This window comes from Hermetia illucens, chromosome 6 (assembly GCF_905115235.1).
Source record: "Hermetia illucens chromosome 6, iHerIll2.2.curated.20191125, whole genome shotgun sequence".
Taxonomy (NCBI): domain Eukaryota; kingdom Metazoa; phylum Arthropoda; class Insecta; order Diptera; family Stratiomyidae; genus Hermetia; species Hermetia illucens.
This window is the reverse complement of record NC_051854.1, coordinates 41,653,083-41,672,899: the sequence shown is the minus strand read 5'-3', so window position 1 is coordinate 41,672,899 and position 19,817 is coordinate 41,653,083. Positions and strand designations below refer to the sequence as shown.

General features: G+C 42.0%; 1 protein-coding gene across 1 annotated transcript in view; it reads right to left on the bottom strand.

Annotated features, from left to right (window-relative positions):
* Positions 1 to 19,817, bottom strand: part of LOC119659460 (zinc finger protein 2 homolog) — a 29,973-nt gene that overhangs the window by 8,589 nt on the left and 1,567 nt on the right. Inside the window, exons 2-5 of the mRNA XM_038067546.1 lie at positions 7,571 to 7,774; positions 7,311 to 7,496; positions 4,586 to 4,693; positions 3,951 to 4,533 (exon numbers count right to left, since the gene is read on the bottom strand). Of these exons, the coding sequence (XP_037923474.1) occupies positions 3,951 to 4,533; positions 4,586 to 4,693; positions 7,311 to 7,496; positions 7,571 to 7,774 (1,081 nt within the window). The remainder of the gene's footprint in view (positions 1 to 3,950; positions 4,534 to 4,585; positions 4,694 to 7,310; positions 7,497 to 7,570; positions 7,775 to 19,817) is intronic.

Genomic DNA, 19,817 nt, shown 5'->3' with positions numbered 1-19,817 from the left:
AGAGCATCCCTTTGTCTTAAGCCGTTGTTGATGTCGAATGGTCTTGAGAGTGATCCTGCTCCTTTTATCTGGCCTCGCACATTAGTCAGAGTCAACCTAGTTAGTCTTATCAATTTCATCGGGATACCGAATTCTCTCATGGTCGTGTACAGTTTTACCCTGGCTATGGCTATAGGCGACTTTAAAGTCGGTGAAAAGATAGTGCAACTGATGTCCATATTCCAACAGTTTTTCCATCGCCGAAAAGAGAAAATCTGATCTACTGCTGTTTTGCCTGCAGTGAAGCCTCTTTGGTATGGATCAATTATGTTCTGGGCGTATGGAGCTATCCGACCTAACAAGATGGAGGAGAATATTGTATAGATGGTACTCACTGTTCCAAACTTTAAGCAACCGTTGATGAACCGCTTGGTGTAATTGGTCGCCTCCAGATTTAAGTTCGGCTGTAACTCCATTGGCTCCTGGCGGCTTATAGTTTTTAAGTCGATGAATTGCACGAATTGGTTCTTCTATGCTTGGTGCCGGCAGTATTTGCCCGTCGTCTTCATTTGGCGGGACCTCAAACTCGCCCATATTTTAGTTGTTGAGCAGTTCATCAAAATACTTAACCCATCGCTCCAATATGCCCATTCTGTCGGAAATCAGATTTCCCTCTTTGTCTCGGCAGGATGAGCATCGAGATGTATAAGGCTTCATTCAGCTGACTTGTTCGTAAAACTTGTGTGCCTGTTGCGTTTGGTCTCTGTACTTTTCGAGTTCACAGTTTTGTTGGTTCTCCCAGGCTTCCTTTTTGTGTCAGTGAAGTCGCTTCTCTGCTCGACGGAGTTCGTGATAAGTTTCCACGCGTGCCTGTGTTCTTTGAGAATGTAACGTTACTCGGTATGCAGCATTCTTTTGTTCCGTTGCTGGCGCACACTCATCGTCGAACCAGCCATTCCGAGTTTTCTTGCGGCTGGGGCCAAGTATCTTTCTGGCCGTATAAATGATAATCTTCTTCAGATGGCTGTGAGGATCATTTGTTGATGCTTCATCTCCAGGACATCCGTTAGCTGCGGTTATTGCGGCATCCATTTCCCTCTTACAGCTTCAGTTTTTCACCGGAAGGTCAGAGGCTATTATGGGCGATTTTGTTATTCGAGCTCGTAACTCCATACCAACGAGATAGTGATCCGAATCTATTGGCCCCCCTATATGTTCCGACATTCATCAAGGCTGAGGGGTTGAAAGTGGTCCCGTCTTGAGAGGCCCACGTTTGCTTGTAGACCACTTTCCGTGCAAACCAGGTACTTCCAACAACCATTTCTTGTGAAACCCCTATCTGAATAATTCGCAATCCGCTATCATTTGTATTTTGATATAAGCTATGGGAGCCGACGTATCACCTGAATACGGGTTCCGTCCCTAATCCCCAAGTATGATCTTGATATCATACCTGGGTCAGACTTCGAGGGGTTGCTCTACTGCCTCGAAGAAGGTATCCTTCTCCAACTCTGCAGTCTCCTCTGTAGGGGCGTGAAGGTTAATGAGTCTTATATTTCAAAATTTGCCCCGCAAGGGCGGAGTGTATAGCGTTTCGCTTATATTTTCAAAGCCAATAACAACAGGTTTAACTTTTTTGCTGACTTAGAAACCTACTCTGAGCACATAGTTTACTGAATGACCACTATAATATATCGTGTAGGTGCTCTTCTCCAGCAAACCGCTCCCTGTCCAACGCATCTCCACCAAGCTGTTGTTGGCAGAGATGGCTCTGTACATGGAGCGCACATTCCATGAGAAATGCACAAATCGTTATTCCGCTGTCGTCGCCTGTTTCGGCATTGTATAGTCAATCCAGTCCGAAACTCCTTTTGCGGCTTCCTAATAGGTATTTTTCGTGTAGGGTTGCTAGCCGGACATTCAGTTGCACTTAAGTGACGGACATGCACATGCGGTAATTGAAAAGACGCAATAGCTTGGTTACCGGAATTGGAAAAACCGAATTATTTTTTTTGCCGGACAAGGCAGAAGGAGGCAAAAGATAGGGCGCAGAGTCGCAGAGGATGGCCGCTTGCCAATTGGTTTGAGGAGATTCAGAGCCATTGCCAGCCGCAGCATCAAAAAGATAAGGAGCGGATTCCATCCCATTGTAGCCGGATCTGTAATGCGCATTATCTTCCATGAAATTCCCTTCACGCAATTTCTCGGTTCTTCTGTCAAGGAGCATAGCCGTTTCGTTTAACTACAGCAATAGTTTCCCTGGAAGTCCGCACGCAAAAGTCCTAATGCATCCGTGTGTTTTTCACGGATTGGCTCTGGTTTGCGTTTGTTCTGAGTATTTTTCAGGATCCAGTGCGAACTCACGCACTGGCAATGATACGTGATTTTCTTTGTAAAATAACACTGAAGGATCGAAATGTTCAAAAGAGCCCCATTCAAATTTTTGTCATGACATCTCACTCGCCAAATATGTAGTGAATTGACCGAACGAAGAAAACAAAGAAAGGCGCTTCCACTCACATGGACACAAGCAATGCTTTTTGTATCGAATTGAGATGGGAATGAAAAATGAAAGAGAAAAGAATGGTGGCTCCGGAAGAACGCCAACGCCGAGAGTCAAGCAGCACCTTCACCCAAAGACCATGATTTACGCTTCGTGAGATAGGAACTGTATAGTACATTGGGAGATAATTAAAAAAGCAGCACAAATTACCCAGCTACATGACGTAAATGACGCAATTCAGCTGGAGAGATTACTTCGACAAGGATTAGGAATAGGTTTGATGTTACACCACCATATTCCATCCAATGAATTTCCATCCTTTCCGTTCCCTGTCGAACCAAATGGTGTTACTTTTGACAACGAAGAGAACCCCAAAGACTTACTCAACTTTTCGACACGAAACCAGCCAATTTCCAGCCCAATAATTTACATTAATAAAGTAATAATAATCGTTGGCCCAACAATCCAAATGGATCAAATGAGACGAGATCAGAGAAATAAAGAATTAACACAGATTATTAATTTAAAGGAAAACAAATCGAAGGGCATCGTAGATTGGCACAGAAAGAATTCAGATATCGTAGAGTCTGTTGATCACAAAGGCGATTTTCGAGACTGGAGGATGGATGTTTATACAGAGCTTAGAAAGATGGAATGAGAAAGTCGCACGAAAATTTATAATAGTGCTAAGGCGGAATTTAAAGGAATCTCTTCGGTATATCACACACCAATACTATAGAGAAAACCGAACGGCAGCTCTACTGGGCTGGGTACCTATAGTCGATTTCAGAATGGATAAAATCTTATAGACAATGTGTAAGGAGACCGAAAACACAGAGGCATGATATGCAGAAATGTGATGTGTGGAACCAAGTTCAGACGGGAGGTTATGGGCAAAGCAAAGCCGTCATCAATGAACGCCAAAGAGAATTTGCATCCTCCAATGATAACAGAAAAACGACATTGAACTTGAGAACCAACTTTTTTGGCTCATACGAAAAGAAACGTGTTATTCACGAACTCACAACTTGATAAGAAATTATAAAATCGCAATCAAATTCAGCCAACAATGTAAGTTGTATAAAAGTTAAAGAAGTATGAAAAATCACATATAAGAGTTTCCATCACGAAATTCCCACGGTATCGTGCTTTGAAAGCTTCCGGGTTTTAAGATAATCAATCAGAGTACGGAGGTCTCAGCATCGATGTAAACACGCTTGTAAAAATACGTACGAAATAAAGTCAATGTATAACTCGCTTTCAAGACCTATGTTAACAACTGACAAGCGTTCGCTACATTCTGTTAATAGTTTAGAAGCCCTACCCGCCAACTATGATTTGAATTTCAATTCACACATCAACAATAAGTCCATACCTGGAGCGATTTTCTAGATACATAAACTAACATACTAAGATCTTAATAAATAACATAAAACTTGAAAATTCTCACAAATATAAATGTACTTACCGACACCGCACTGGTTGCACAAAAATGGTCTTTCTCCGGTGTGAGATCGTTCATGAACACGCATAACGAACTGCGTTGCAAATGGCTTTTCACAATATTTACATTTGAATTTCATATTTTCCGGATGAGCATGGGTCCAGTGATAACGGTATTTATTCCAGTTCGAGAATTTCTGATGACAAATGGAGCATTCATTTTCGCAATCCTGATGATGCCGCGTCTTGTGATATTTCAGATAAATATTTGTCCTGAATGACTTTTCACATAAATCGCAATGATATTCTTTTTCAGTATTGTGCGCAGTTGCTATATGTGAATCCCGATTAGAGGTACTTGCAAACGTTTTTGAACATATTGGGCACATTGGTTCGCCTCCATTAGGATGTGCGTCGGTCATGTGTTTATCAAGAAGCTCTCTAGATTGGAACGCAACTGTACATATTGAACAAGGAAGCTCTGACCGTTCGGAACATACTCTAATGTGACGTGATAAGGTTGATAATGATTTGCATGGTTTACCGCAATGATTGCAGGGAAAAGTGGGTTTCGGAGTGACTTCCTTTTGTTTGCTGTCTGGGGAATCCTATGAATGAGGGATGTAATTAGGATAGATAATGAGCGGAGTAAAGTAGTACCTTCCCCTCCTTTGTTGGCGATCTTGTTTTTTTAGTTGCTTTTTTAACTTTTGTGACTCCTTTCATGTAGTCTTTTAGTGGTATGTCATCTGAGTCGCTATCGCTGTCCTAAAGTCAAAGAAAAATGTGAAATTAAGCACAAAGCTCATTCGTTTCTGGTGTAGAAGCTACTAACAGCACTTTCTTAACTTAGAAGTAAGGAAGTGGATAAGTCGACCTGCAGAAAACTTGTGAAAACAACTCTCGTCATTTAGGAGACCGCACAAGTGAGAAAAAACGGACGTTTGTAGAACCATTTCTGCGCCAATATGGTGGCACTACTACTGTCCTTATATTTATTGGAAGCGGAGCGCAAGCGAGACCTTGAAATCTTGCCTTCTCTTGTCTGTATTTGGGCCGGATTCCACACAATATAATCCGTCCCAAATACAGACAAGAGAAGGCAAGATTTCAAGGTCCCGCCTCTGCTCCGCTTCCAATAAATATAAAGACAGTGGTAGTGCCACCATATTGACGCAGAAATCCGGTTATAACGGGAATGCCATTTTGCTACTGCGAAGATAGTCCACGAATTCACGGTTTCACTGTTATTTTGCTGAGTATCAACCAACTTGACAATATTTTTTTGAGAATTGCGTGGTCCTAAGTCCGCATCAACTTGATGCCGGACCGGACTAAATGGGGAACAACTTACTCCCTCTTTTTTTGGTCCAGGAACCCTTCGTTTAGGGCTTAGCACCCAAACTTTCAAAATATTAAGCGAAGTGATAATCCGTTCAGTGGCGAATGCAGTAAATGCGCCAGATAACAGTGAGGTTGCGGAGTTCAAACCCCAAATGACAGCCGTAACGAGATCAATAGAGAAATTAACTTTGGTACCTTTCGCTTCTGATTTGTCTAAATTTCGGTGTAATTTGAACTAAATTAATTTGTTCATTTATGAAGAAGCTACATAAGATTTTATTGACAAAATTACGGGGGAAAAATCTACATAGTATAGCCATAAGTTCTGTCAGTCGATGCGTATAGCGAGAAATGTTAGGCCGCCGAAACTGGTAATATTGCGCACGGAGAGTACTTAATCATACCGGACTTCCGTCAGACTTTCAGGTTCCGAAGGTCAATGCGCGTGAACGACAACACGATGAAGTTCGGTAACTATGAAAAAAGAATTGCGATTATCGCATTGCACCAATGTGGGAATACGCCGAAAAAGATTCATAGTTTGTTAAAAAAAACTGACTATAAACGAACGATTCGTTTTTAGGACCTTAGATCCATATCGCGAAACAGCTGATGTGATTGACAGGCCGCGGGAGGGGCGCGTAAGTCGCCGGAATGTCGTGCATGCTGTGCGTGAGCGTGTTCGCCGCAATTCTTTCCGCAAGCAGAAACGAATATCAGCGGAAATTGGCGTTTCAACTCGAAGTATGAGTCGTATTCTACGAGAAGATCTCGGTCTCAGTGCGTTTGCCATATGTTAACGCCAAACCTGAAGGAAATACGGCGAACTCGGTGTGCTACTCTTCTGCAACGATTTCCCGGTAAAAATTATCGCAAAATTCTATTTTCTGATGAAAAAATTCTTACCATGGAGGAAAAATTCAACCGACAAAATGATCGAGCATATGCTCACAATTGTTATGAAGCTAAAGAAAATGCTCCGCGACGTCACCATCAGCTCCAACGTCGTCACCATCCGACTTCTGTCATGGTATGGTGAGGCGTCTCATATCACGGAGTAACTGATATTCATTTCTGCGGGATCGGCGTCAAAAACAAAGCGAGCGTGTACGACAAGATGTTAGAGGATGTAGTTGAGCCATTGAGTGAATCTCTATTCGCCGGGAAACCATGGTGCTCCCAGCACAACTCGGCCCCCGCTCACAAAACCAAGATAATTCAGCAGTAGTTAGCGGTGCATGTTCCTGACCTCATAACCGCGCATGAATGGGCATCAGGCAGCCCAGATCTGAATCCTCTGGAATACAGCCTTTGGGTTAAGTTAGATGAGACTGCCTGCGATCGAACTTTGATGGCCAGCATCGTGCGCGCAGCTCGAGAAATGCCGCTTCACATCGTGTGTGAAGCGATCGATGCATGGCCTCACAGACTTCGGCCCTATATAGCTGCTAGCGACCGCCATTTTTAATGATTTTTTTTTTTCATTTGAAAGCTGTATATTTCCCCCTTTCTAATGGTGTACATTTCGATTGATTTGGCTTATTACTTCGTGAGAAATAAAGATTTGTTTGACTGACAGAACTTATGTCTATACCATGTAAAAATTCAGTTTCCGAAACACCAAATTAATAACTAATCTATATCTAATAAAAATCCATAGGCTATTAAGAACGATAAATAATCGGAAATGCTATTCCACATACTTCCAACAAAGCTTTGCTTATCAGGGTTCGGTAGTATTCTACGCTGCCTTAAGGCCACTGAGTTTATGACACTGTTTGTTGCTGCTGTCAAGACGGCGAACAATGGTTGCCTAAGGGCTTAACATTAGATTTTTGCCTGGCGAACAAGCAGAGCATGATTATTCGCCACGTATAAACACTGGCTTAAATGTATACTTCAATATAAAGAAAAACAACCTGCGTCGCCCAAACTAGATATTACAGAGTTTGCTTTTGTGGCTCTTACAGAAAAGAAGAAAAATAGAGAATAATATCTTGATATTTCATGCGTAAAATTTCATAATGGCAAACATACACACCTGAGCCTTTCGTGTATTTAAGGAACTTTCCTTTGACGATGTCTTTTCCGAACCATCGTGCCCATTGTTGATAGGAGTGTCCGTCATCAAATATTCACTTTCCCATCGATCTTCGTCTTCATAAAACTGCGCATCAACGTTTATTTCCTCGATTTTAGTGGAGTTCGCTGGGATTTCTTCTAATTTCTGAAGTTTAGGAGAGAATTATCATGATATTTATCCAACAAATAAAGCGACTGTTTTCCTGTTTTCCAACTCACTATTAGTTCAGGTTCTGCCTTCACGAAATTATCGTCATATTCTTGAAGCACTTTCACGTCAATTGTATTCTTATCATTGCGAACGTAAATTGCCTCTAATACATCTTGGGCTTCTCTACAATGATCACGAAACTGTACGATGAAATTGAAATTGTCCAAACATGCGGAACATATTTGTTGTGGAAGTCCATCATCCTCGCTTATCTGGAAATATGAAATTGAAAATTTAAAAACTAGAATAATAAAAATTCGTTGTAATGAAAAATTGAATGATAATTTCGGCTTATTTTCCATTGTCATCTTTTTTACTAGATAATGTGGGAGTCTGTAATCTGTAAGTTCAATATTTTATTGCCGCACTTGTGGTAAACCTGAAACCTTCAAATTTCCTTCACCTTCTCCGGCATCCTTCCCCTCTCCATTGATATATCCACCATCACTCTAGATTGTTTAGTTTGCTTGCTGTGTCGTGTTGAGTAGACGTGTGTTGGTGATGCTCGTCACGAGAAACGAAATGTGTCGCGATAAAATTTTGCGCCAGATTGGGCGAAACACCTTCGGAAACGTACGCTAAAATTGTAAAAGTGCATGGTGATAGTGCTCTTAGTCGTGCCCCGGTGTTTCGATGGCATAAAGAGATGCGAATGCGCAGCGTGTGCGCGTCCTAATCCGTGAAGATCGGCATTTAGTAGTTCAAATGTTGGCCTCGAAACTGGGTATGAACCGTGAAACAATCAGACAAATTTGAACAGGCGATTTCGGGATGAAAGAAAGAAGAAAGAAAGAACCTTTCTGAGGAGCAAAAGCAGCATCGAATGACCGCCCCAGAACACTGTTTGGAACAAGTGAAAAACGATCCCACGCTGCTTGATCGAGTTATTACAGGCGATCAGAGCTGTTTTTTCCAATGCGTCCCGGAAACCAAACGTCAAAGCTCTCAATGGTTGTCTCCGTACGCCCCCCGCCCGAAAAAAGCTCGCATGAGCAAGTCGAAGGTGAAAACTATGACTATTGCCTTTTTTGATAGCCGTGGAATCATCCACAAAGAATTTGTTCAACCGGGACAAATCGTAAATCAAATCTAATATCGCCGAAAGATTGCGAAAACGTATCAACAGGATGCGCCCATACATCGCTCGTAACTGGATCCTTCATCACGACAACGCGCCGTGCCACACCGTCCTCAGCGTATCCCAGTACTTAGCCTCTAAAGGGATCGCCGTGTTTCCGCCTTATTCGCCCGATATTTAACCCTGTGCCTTTTTTTGTCCCCTAGAACAAAATTGATGGTGAAAGGAACGCATTTTGAGTCAATTACGGACATACAAGCGGTCATGACAAGGGTACTCGCAGACATCCCAGTCGAAGTGTTCCAGAAATCGCTGTATATCTGCCCAAGGGGATGGCAGAGTTGCAGAATAATTTTTAAATATACGGTTTTTATGAAATCAGTCTCATTATTTAATTGTCTAACCTCGTAGCTTCTCCTACACCGAATTATTAATGGGCAAAATATCGAGCGTCAAATAAACGTGGTGGCCCCGAACTCGACGATGTTCATTGCATTAAAGCGCTACACCCGTTCTGCCTGTTTCATCTAAAATCTAGAAATGGCGCTCAATGGCCACATAAATTTGAGGTTGTTTTGCACTAAATATTTCTGTTCTGCTATATCAGATGAGCACATAGAAAATGGTCGCCATGTTACTCGCAAACTCCAAGTCTTCGTTAACACACAAATTCCCATCCGAGTTTAGACTTAGAATCGAACTATTTATCTTGGAATCATTTATGACATTTCAAATGAAAATCTAGCCGAGACGAAGAGACTGCAACTTGCAGACCCAGATTACAACAAAAAGTCGAGTGCTGAGGAGCGAATGTTTTTTAAGAAATAATACAGCCCCGAATCATAAGGGGAAATCGTCACCAAGAAGACTAGATTAGGCTGAATTCTATTCGGAAAGGTTCCTATAAAGACAAAGACAAGCAGGACTATCGTACGTAATATATCCACGTTCAAATTCCAAGTAGCACTTAAAAACTTCTCCGATTTGGGTAAGGTTCGAGGAGAGCCGCCGTCTGTCAATGAGTGCAAAGTCATTTCTGAGAGCACGATCTCTTGTGAAACGGATGGAAATTATGAAGTTACATTGTCCTTCAAAGATAATCCTAGTATATAGCCATTGGGAAACTCATACAACAGGGCATTAATATGTTTACGGTAGTTGGAAAAGCAACTTGATAAGGACAATGAACTGCAAATAGCGCATCATAAGGCGGATGCAGGAATACATCAAGTTAGATCATATGAAACCCGCTATTCCCTTCGTAGAGGAGGACAAAGATGTTTATTACCTTATTCTTATCAGATATCGAGCATGATCGGCATGCAGCCGTGTCATAGGGATCTCCAAAAGGATGATGTGTAGACCAATAAAAAATATGCTCCGGGCACAATCCTTTCAATCAGAATGAATGAAGGGAATAAGTTCTCTATTGCGGAGAAAAAAACGAAAAGGATTTTTCCGTCAACAATTTCTGGAGCCGAACTGAAATAAGAAGCGATTACAGATTTTCCGAAAGTATTTGGATTAAACTTGTGAAAGTGGGTTACGAACGACTTGAGATTGCTGCATGAAATCCCGGACAAATCTAAGGAATTTGGATTGCATACGATAACACAGGAAAAAACTATCGCCACATTAGAGGTACTGCGGAATCCATCATCGAATGACATTAGATTCAAGTAGATAAAGTATGATTGAACGGAGCGGAAGATACTGTTTAACAACGCTGCAGTGGCTTGCACCAATGACGATAGCAATCAAACTATTGATGCAGAAAATTTAGCGATCATAAATTGGCGGACGATGTGCCTTCAGAAGATACTGTTGAGCAGTGGGAAAAAGTATGCAATCTAGCTTTCAAAACTGGAATCTATCTGAATACCGAGGTGGATCCATTATGTAAAAAGAAACCAGTGCGAGTTACATGGTTTTTCTGAAGCTTCGGAATCAGCGTATCTGCGGACATCCACAGCAGGACAATTGATGAACGGTGTGTGCATGACTATTTGAGGGTAAAACCCTCGCAAAGCCTTTGAAGCATTTGAAGCCTTCCAAAGCTAAAATTGAAGGACGCCATGCTTCTAGCAGAGTTCATGAAAAAGATAATCTCCACGATGGAACACAAGGAGGTAGCAGCGTATTGCTGGTGTGACTCAACGACAGTTTTGGGCTGGTTTAAGAAAGATCCATCGAAGCTGGATAAGAATGTCGGTCGCCAGGTTAAAGAACAACCCAGCAGTTTGGCGTCCAAAGGCATAAGTTCTCGAAGTTTGGTGAATCTTCCCTCTATGTTGAAAAGGGCCACAATGATTGTCTGTCATAGAGGTCACTAGGAAGGTGATCAGCTCCACCAGTGTTCATCATAACTGATGTATTGAAGCGGTTTTCAAGTTTTTAGGAGACATAAGAATAGTGTTTCCTTCCTTTCGATTCACTAAGTATTTAAGAGGTCGGATTTGATGATGAGAATCGACTTCGGGGTTTCCATTTAGTACAAAGAACTGAGTTCACTAAGGAAATGAAGATATCATGACAAGAAACTCCAAATCTGTACAGAGGAGACTGTGAAACCTGAATCCGTTCATTGACAAACAAGGCCTGCTAGGGCCAAACTGCGTAACGCTAACACCACAGATGATAACAAACACCCAATTATGTTACCGCAAAGTCATCACGTTATATTTACGATAATATGGGAGGCTCATAAGAATACCCTCCAAGGAGGGGTTACAAGTGTCCGGGAAGTTTTGATGATGCGATAGTGGATCCTGAATGGTAAAAAAGTGATCCGAAGTGAGCTCCTTCGTTTTCTGACCTGTGTTAGATATGCAACCGTTGGGAAACATTCTTGTCGTTTCCGCCATCTCCAATCCGCCGTTTTTACAATGCGGAGTAAACGCACGTCATTTCAGGACACAGATGTCCAACGGCCGGGATTCTGATGTTCTAAAAGAATATGTTTGCATATTTACCCTATGATCAAAACCTACCGAAAATGTTTAATTTAAAAGAACCCTCGGAAATCTTGAACTTGGCATTGTTTTCAGAAACGCTCATCACATTGTGGTGAAAATTTTGCGTATGAAATGTACCGCATCCGACTCATACCAAAAGAGCTGAATTTCATGCAAAAACAATATTTAAAGGCGAATGCAGACATGATTTCTGAAGCTAATAATGACGCGACCTTCATCAATCTGATGGTAATAACAATGATAGTCCGAGTGGCGTTTTAACAATGAACCAAAGCCGAAAAAAACAGAATGTGACGAGAAAACTAAATGTAATTGGAATACTGGAATACTGGCGTGGGTGTATTACTTCAAAAGCATTTTATTTTGGAGGAAATAAAATAAATTTAATTGAAAATTAAATGGTTTTCTTTTCCTTTCAAAATTTCCAGTAGTTTTTTTATCATAGGTTATGTGCATGGTGATATTTGTAAGTAGTAAGCGGCTTGTCTTTCGAAACAACATTTAAGCGATTCACTGTGAGGAGATGTGACCACTGGTTCGATTAATTTTGTATGAGCCAGCAATCAATTGAACAACGAAATGCGGCAAGCGACAGAAACGGTAACCAAATACTCCTAAGTATTTGAGTTGCACAAAAGCGAAAAACAAAAATTTCTTAGGAATTCTCCTTGAACATTTTTTATAAAAATATAGAAATCCATACATCAAAAGACAATATCAAGTCGGGAAACCGGAAGCTGGACGCTTCAGGTATGAAAGATTTTGTGTATTTCCTTTATAAAAACATTTGGGTGGACATTTGTCCCATTATTACTAGCACGTAAGATATTTAAGTATTTATTCAGTTTTATTAAAGCTATTGCATTATTGTCACTAAATTGTCTTTTATATACAAAAATATTTAATTTAATTCAAAAGAAAAATATTTGAAAAGCGAATCGTTTGAATTGACATAATCATAGAACTTATCTTTTTTTTTTATATTATTTACAATTATTCTTTAATTTAAGATGAAATACAAAACCAAAACGACCAGTCCGGTTGATGGTTGAGAACTGAATTCCTTCTTGCTTCTCAAACGTTAGAGGCAGAAAAGACGTCTCCCTTCATTTGTTTCTTTTCTGCCCCTAACTCATGGCACACTCGCCGGTCCTCCACTCCCGTGTCGTGATCCGCAAAGTGGATAGATCCGCGCCATCTACTCGTTGGCACTCGCAACATTCGAAATAAATTTCGAATGCCGCGAATCCTGCCGCGCCACAATATGTATATATTATGTGAGAATATCCATTTTGACCTTTTATAACTTTGTTAGTAATAGTGCGACCTCCACCAAATTTGGTAGGACATGCCTATAATGCTGCATTTCGTGATTCTAGGAGGAATTTAAGGGGGGTTTTGCAATCCACCACTAAAAAATTATATATATGGAGGATATTTCGGAGACACCATATAGAGGCAGCTTCTTGATTTTTTCAGATTTTTCCGTTGGGTAGTTTCTGAGAAATGATCATTTCCCTCACCGAAAACGTGAAAACGCTGGTACTTCGATGGCACCTGGTAACAGACGAATTCTCATTCGCAATAGATGAGAGAAGAACAATCAAATCACACAAAACGTTCCTTATTGTCTGAGTGAAATTATGCGGTGTTTCCAACGATTAATTAATTGAAATAATTAAAACTTGTTGTTTCTTTTTCGTTGGTGTGAATATTTATTCTTGCAAATACCGGTTAGTAGCATCGAATTGCAAGGTAGCCCCCATCAAAACACAGCCCCGTTTGGAACTATGTGGTACAGTTCCATTAGTGGAACTTATGACCTTAGTAGTGAAAGGACATGGACGCCTTATCTCAATTAGAGGCGCTCTCCCGATCTGTCCCCTTGTGATTTTTTTCTATGGGGTTTTTTGAAATCCCGTGCTTATATGAACCGTCCAAGAACCCTACAAGATTTGAAGACCAACATCCAAGAAGAAATTGCCAACATAACACCTGCTATGCTAACAAGAGTCATGACAAACGCCAGAAATCGGTTTACGCAATGTATGGAGAATGGGGGACGTCACCTAACAGATTTGATCTTCAAAACTTTAGACATGTACCTACATTATAAAAAATAAATAAAAATTTTCCGATGCATACAATAGTTTTTATTGAGTTTTGAAAAAAGTTCTCGATGCGTAAAGACAATGTTTGGTAGTAATGCGTGGAATTTCTAGTGTGTACGGATAATAGAGGAATTCACAAGGACGCTGAGACTGAGGTGGTCATGAAGGTAAATAAGTAAGGAAAGTTATACATTTTTTACATTCTTTCCCTTGATTAGTAGAAGTTGAATCTTTAAACTATAGCATTTAATTACTTTTAATAACCCTGGTGGTTGCATTTAGGAAGGGAAAATTTTCTGTATACGTGCGAGGTCAAATTTAGTGAAGTCCTTTTTTCAATCAAAATAGAAAAACCGAGCTCTCCTGATCATCAAATATTTAGGAATCAATTTCAATGAATTCCTAGGGAATATTAAATCCTATTGGCAAGGCAAGTGGTTAGAATCCACTTTCTTCTTCGCAACAAAGTGGATTTAAGCACCAAAGCCAAGCTAATCCTATACAAGATCCTCATCAGACCCATCGTATGCTACGGAGCCCCTTCGTGGATCACTTGCTCTTCGAAAGCCATAGATAAATGCATGTTTTTCGAACGCCGTGTATTCGTTTTCCGCCATTTGCTTTGTTCGACTGCAGGTCTCGCGTACGATATAGACGGTTACAAGTGCCGTATATATCCAATTAGTAAATTAAATTCGACGGTGCGTAACGGTTTACGTGCCGTTTATGTCAATAAAAAAACAGTATCGGCAAAAAAATCGATCCTTTAGCACCTTCTGTTACCTACGCTACTAGTTTAGGATATTTTGCATCACCATCGTCAACCTGGAATGCAGTTTAAAACCCGGGTGGCTCTTGGTGGGCGGAATGTAAGAGCATTGAACTGTAAATTGCAATTATTCTAATTCCCACAATAAACTTACAAGTATCTAGTTTCACACATTACTCCACCTCGGACACCACCTTGTCATGGTAATTTACTACTAAAATAAGGGTGTCCAAAAACACATGAAGATGGAAACAAAGGATTGTACCTCTCCAAGTGGTAAGAAGTCACAAACTTCGAACCCACCCGCGACTTTGGGAAATCAGGTCATGGCCGAGGCACGGATTTTGGAGGCCTCACCTAATTCCTGTTCCCCCCACGGAGAAATCTGTGAAAGGTAGGCTTTCCACTTCATTGGAAAACCTACACCCGGTGTCTATGGGGCGGTCAGCCAAAAGGATAGTACAGCAACTGTCTTAATGAGAGGAACTAGAAATCTGCCTGTGGCCGGCCTGTCGGTGACACGGTTGCCCTCTTCTAAAATACGGGGGAGGAAGGCTCGGCAGAAGGAAACTTTAGTCGCAAAGGAGAAGGGACTACAGGCTGAATCCTGCCTGTCAGAATATTCTCTTCCTCCTGTACCCGGAAAAACGGAAGAAAGGGAAGCTGGTAATTTGGACACAACTGATCTAAAGCCAGTATGTGAAAACAGATCCATGCAGCCCGAACTCCGTGAACTTGGGAGGGCTTCTAGCCGACGACGACGGAATGCACTTCGAAAGAATGCGAAGTTTCCTGGGAATGAGGACATGGACGTTGTTACACCACCAAGTGTGACGATATCCAAAGAAATCGGACGCAAGAAAGCGGAACTTTCGGCGGAAGGTGAGGACAAGCTGGTAACCCTGGTGAGATCTACACTGAACGCGGCAAACTTTTCAGTTAGCGACGGTTTTCATATTAGACTGCACTTATGACTAGAAACATAAAAGTTAGTCAAATCAATCTGCAGCTTACCAAAGCTTCTTCCTATCTACTAGCGAACAGCCCGTAATACAAAGACGGAATCCTAGAAAAGCGAATTGGACGACAAAATTGAGCTCTCTAGGCGACTGAGGAGTCCTTTGACGATAGAAGATCCATTGAAAACTCTGAATCGCACACATTTAGAGTGCTTTGAAGACGCTTGTCCTATTTCATGAGGACAACCGAGCAACACTTAGAGTAACTTCTAAGAAATATTTTTCGAGAATGTCTTGATGTCTTTCCCTTGAAATATCTGGGAATTAGAGTGAAATTATGCGGTGTTTCCAACGATTAATTAATTGAAATAATAAAACTTGTTGTTTCTTTTTCGTTGGTGTGGGTATTTATTCTTGCAAATGCCGATATTTCGGGAACCACTTGTTCCCTTCATCAGTGCAAAACTTTTTCGTTGGTGTGGGTATTTATTCTTGCAAATGCCGATATTTCGGGAACCACTTGTTCCCTTCATCAGTGCAAAACTTGTTGCACTGATGAAGGGAACAAGTGGTTCCCGAAATATCGGTATTTGCAAGAATAAATACCCACACCAACGAAAAAGAAACAACAAGTTTTATTATTTCAATCTGGGAATTATTCTAGACAAGAAGCTTCTTTGGAACAATCATGTAGAGATAAAGATGAAACGAGGTCTCACAGCTTATGGGCTGTGTGGGCGGACTTTTGCCTCGACATGGGGACTTGGGCCTCAGGTAATAATGTAGATATACGTTGCTATCATTAAGCCGTTGTTTGCTTATGCATCCGTAGTGTGGTGGGTTAAGATAAAATAAGAGAGTTTTCGCTGTAAACTTGCCACACTGCAAAGAACTGTGTGTCTGGGTATCACCGGTGCCATGAGCATCACATCCGGCGCAGCTCTGAATGCATTTCTCAGTTTGCAGTCCTTGGATTTGTCTATTCAGAACACTGCAATGAGAGCAGATCATAGACTAACTCGATTAGATCTATTGGAAAGCAATGGACGTGGGGCGCACAGATCATTGGAAGAGTCTTTGAGGTGTAGAGGAAAATGAAATCTCGGATGCTTTAGCAAAAGAGATTTCAAGTTTCCCCATGCCCGGACCGGAACCAGCAATTGGGATGTCAGTATCATTTGCTGATGCTGCGATCAAAAGCTGAGAAGAAGCTACCCATAATGACAGGTGGCGAAGCCTTAATGCTGCTAGACAGACAAAACTTTTCCTGTCACAACCAAACAAACATACTACAAAATTTATCCTGTCGAAAAACAGGAAGACTAGCAACAGTATTGTGGGCATTCTCACTGGCCATAATTCCCTCGCTGGGCATCTGTTCAGAATAGGAATTATCCAAGATGATAGGTGTCCATCCTGTAAAGAGGAAGCGGAATCCACGGAACATTTTCTATGTGAATGCCCCGCCTATGGACGGGGTGGTGGTCAAAGGGTAGTATAGGTGCCAGGGCGAAACGTGGATTGGTACCCACGAGGGAACATAAAACCTGAGAAACGACTGCTGAACCAACATCAACAGCTCTACTACGAAACCCTATCTCCACCTCCATGTGGTGACCGCTGGGAGCTCTTTCTTAACGAAAACTGCTGGCGGAGAAAGATGAGGGCGAATCTCCCGCACCTAAAAACGGGACAAATTGTGTAATTGAGTGATCCTCCAGGTTGGGGGTTGGGTAGGGCTGACAAACCTACACGGAAAATAACTTGTTACGAAGCCACAACAGGAGCCTCGGACTGGACGGATAATACAACGACGAACCCGGCAACGACAAAGGAATAACGATTTGCGCATTTTCTCATGGACCATGCGCTCCCCGTACAGAGATGAATTTGCTGAGCAGCTAGCCGATACGCTGTCCCAATATAGGGCTGACGTAACAGCGTTACAGGAGATGCGTTGGAGAATAGTTGCTGCACCATATATTATAGCGGCCATCCAGTAAACCATGTGCTCAGACTAGATTTCTTAGTCAGCCAAAAAATGAAACCTGCTGTTATCGGTTTTGAAAACATAAGCGAACGGCTATGCATTCTGCGCTTGTGAGGAAATTTAAAAATATAAGCCGTTCACAACGTTCACGCCCCTACAGAGGAGACTGCAGAGTCGGAGAAGGATACCTTCTACGTGACAGTAGAGCGAACCCTCGAAGCCTGCCCCAGATATGATATCAAAATCATACTTGAGGATTTTAACAGGCAAGTAGGGAAGGAGCCCGTTTTCAGGCGATACGTTGGCTCCCATAGCTTACACCAAAATACAAATGATAACGAACTGCGGACCATTCAGTCAGCAGTGTCACACGAAATGGTTGTTGGAAGTACCTGGTTTTCGCGGAAAGCAGTCCACAAATATACGTGGACCTCTCCAGACGGGACCACTTTCAACCAAATTGACCACGTATTGATCAAACGACGCCAACTCACACCCTTGAATGAATGTCAGAACATATATGGGGGCCAATATAAACTTGGATCACTATTTCGTTGGCATGGTGCTCCGAGCTCGAATAACAACACCACCTAGAATCCCCTCTGACAATCAGGTGAGAGATAACACTGAAGCCATCCACTACACAGCTCTCCGCAACACCTATAAGAGGGAAATTGATGCCGCAATAACCGCAGTCAACCGAGATCCTGGAGATGAAGCATCAACAAATGATCTTCACAATCACCTGAAGAACGTTATCATAAATACGGCCACAAACATGCTTGGCCCCAGCCGCAAAAAGAGTCGGGACGGCTGGTTTGACGATGAATGTAAGCTAACAACGGAACGGAAGAATGCTGCATACCGTGTAATGTTGCATTCTCAAAGAACGCGGGCACGCGCAGAGATTTATCACCAACTCAGTCGAGCGGAGAAGCGACTTCACAGACGGAAAAAGGAAACCTCAGAGAACTAACAGATCTGTAAACTCGCAAGTTTTACCAACAAGTCAGGTTGGTGAAGCCGTACACACCTCGATTTTCATCCTGCCGAGACAAACAGGGAAATTTGATTTCCGACAAAATGGGCATATTGGAGCGATGGGTTGAGTACTTTGATGAACTACTCAACAACCAGAATACCGGCGAGTTGGAGGTTCCGCCAACTGAAGACGACGGACAAATACTGCCGCCACCAAGTATAAAAGAAGCAGTCCGTGCAATTCATCCGCTTAAAAATCATAAGTCGCCAGGGGCCGATGGAATTACAGCCGAATTGGTTAAATATGGATGCGACCAATTACACCAAGTGGTTCATCAACTTGTGCACAAGGTGTGAGACAGCGAATCAATGCCTGACGACTGGCAAAGAGGTATTATCTGCCTCATACATAAAAAGGGAGTTATCATACAGTGCAGCAATTGTAGAGGTATCACGTTGCTGAGTACCATCTATAAGATATTCTTCGTTATCTTGCTAGACCGGATACCTTCATACGCCCAGAACATCATTGGCCCATACCAAAGAGGCGTCACTCCAGGCAAATTAGCAACAGATCACATTTTCTCTCTGCGTCAAGCGATGGAAAAACTGTTGGAATATGGACATCAGTTGCATGCATCATCGACTTTAAAGCCGCCTATTGATGGCATAGCCAGGGTAAAACTGTACATAGTCATGAGACAATTCGGTATCCCGATGAAATTGATAAGACTGACTTGACCCTGACCAATGTGCGAGGCCAGATAAAAGCAGCAGGATCACTCTCAAGACCATTCAACATCAACAACGGATGCCCTATCATGCGTCCTATTTAACCTGGCCCTCGAGAAAGTGATCCGTGATGCCAAGGTAAATGCAAAAGGTACGATCCTCTTTAAGTCCACCTAACTACTGGCCTATGCTGACGATATCGACATCATGGGAAGAACGACCCGAGACGTACAAACTGCCTTCATCCAGATATAGTAGGCGGCGCGAGATCTTGGGTTGCATATCAATGAAGGCAAGACAAAGTATCTGGTGGCAACATCAGCAGCGAAAATCAACCTACCAACAACATCTAACCGCACTGGTCAAAGGGAAGAATAAATATAGGAAACTACAACTTTGAGACCGTTGATAATTGCTCCTATCTAGGGTCGAAAATCACAACCGATAATAGCTAGAATGAGGAAATCCGCGCACGGTTGTTGTCAGCCAACAGAGCCTATTTCAGCTTAAAAAAATTGTTCCGCTCGGAACGTCTCACCATAGGGTCAAAGCTCTTACTGTACAAGACTATGATCTTACCAGTCCTCATGTATTCCTCAGAGACTTGGGTTCTTAGCAAGAAGAATTGCAAACTCTTGGCCGCGTTCGAGAGAAGAAACC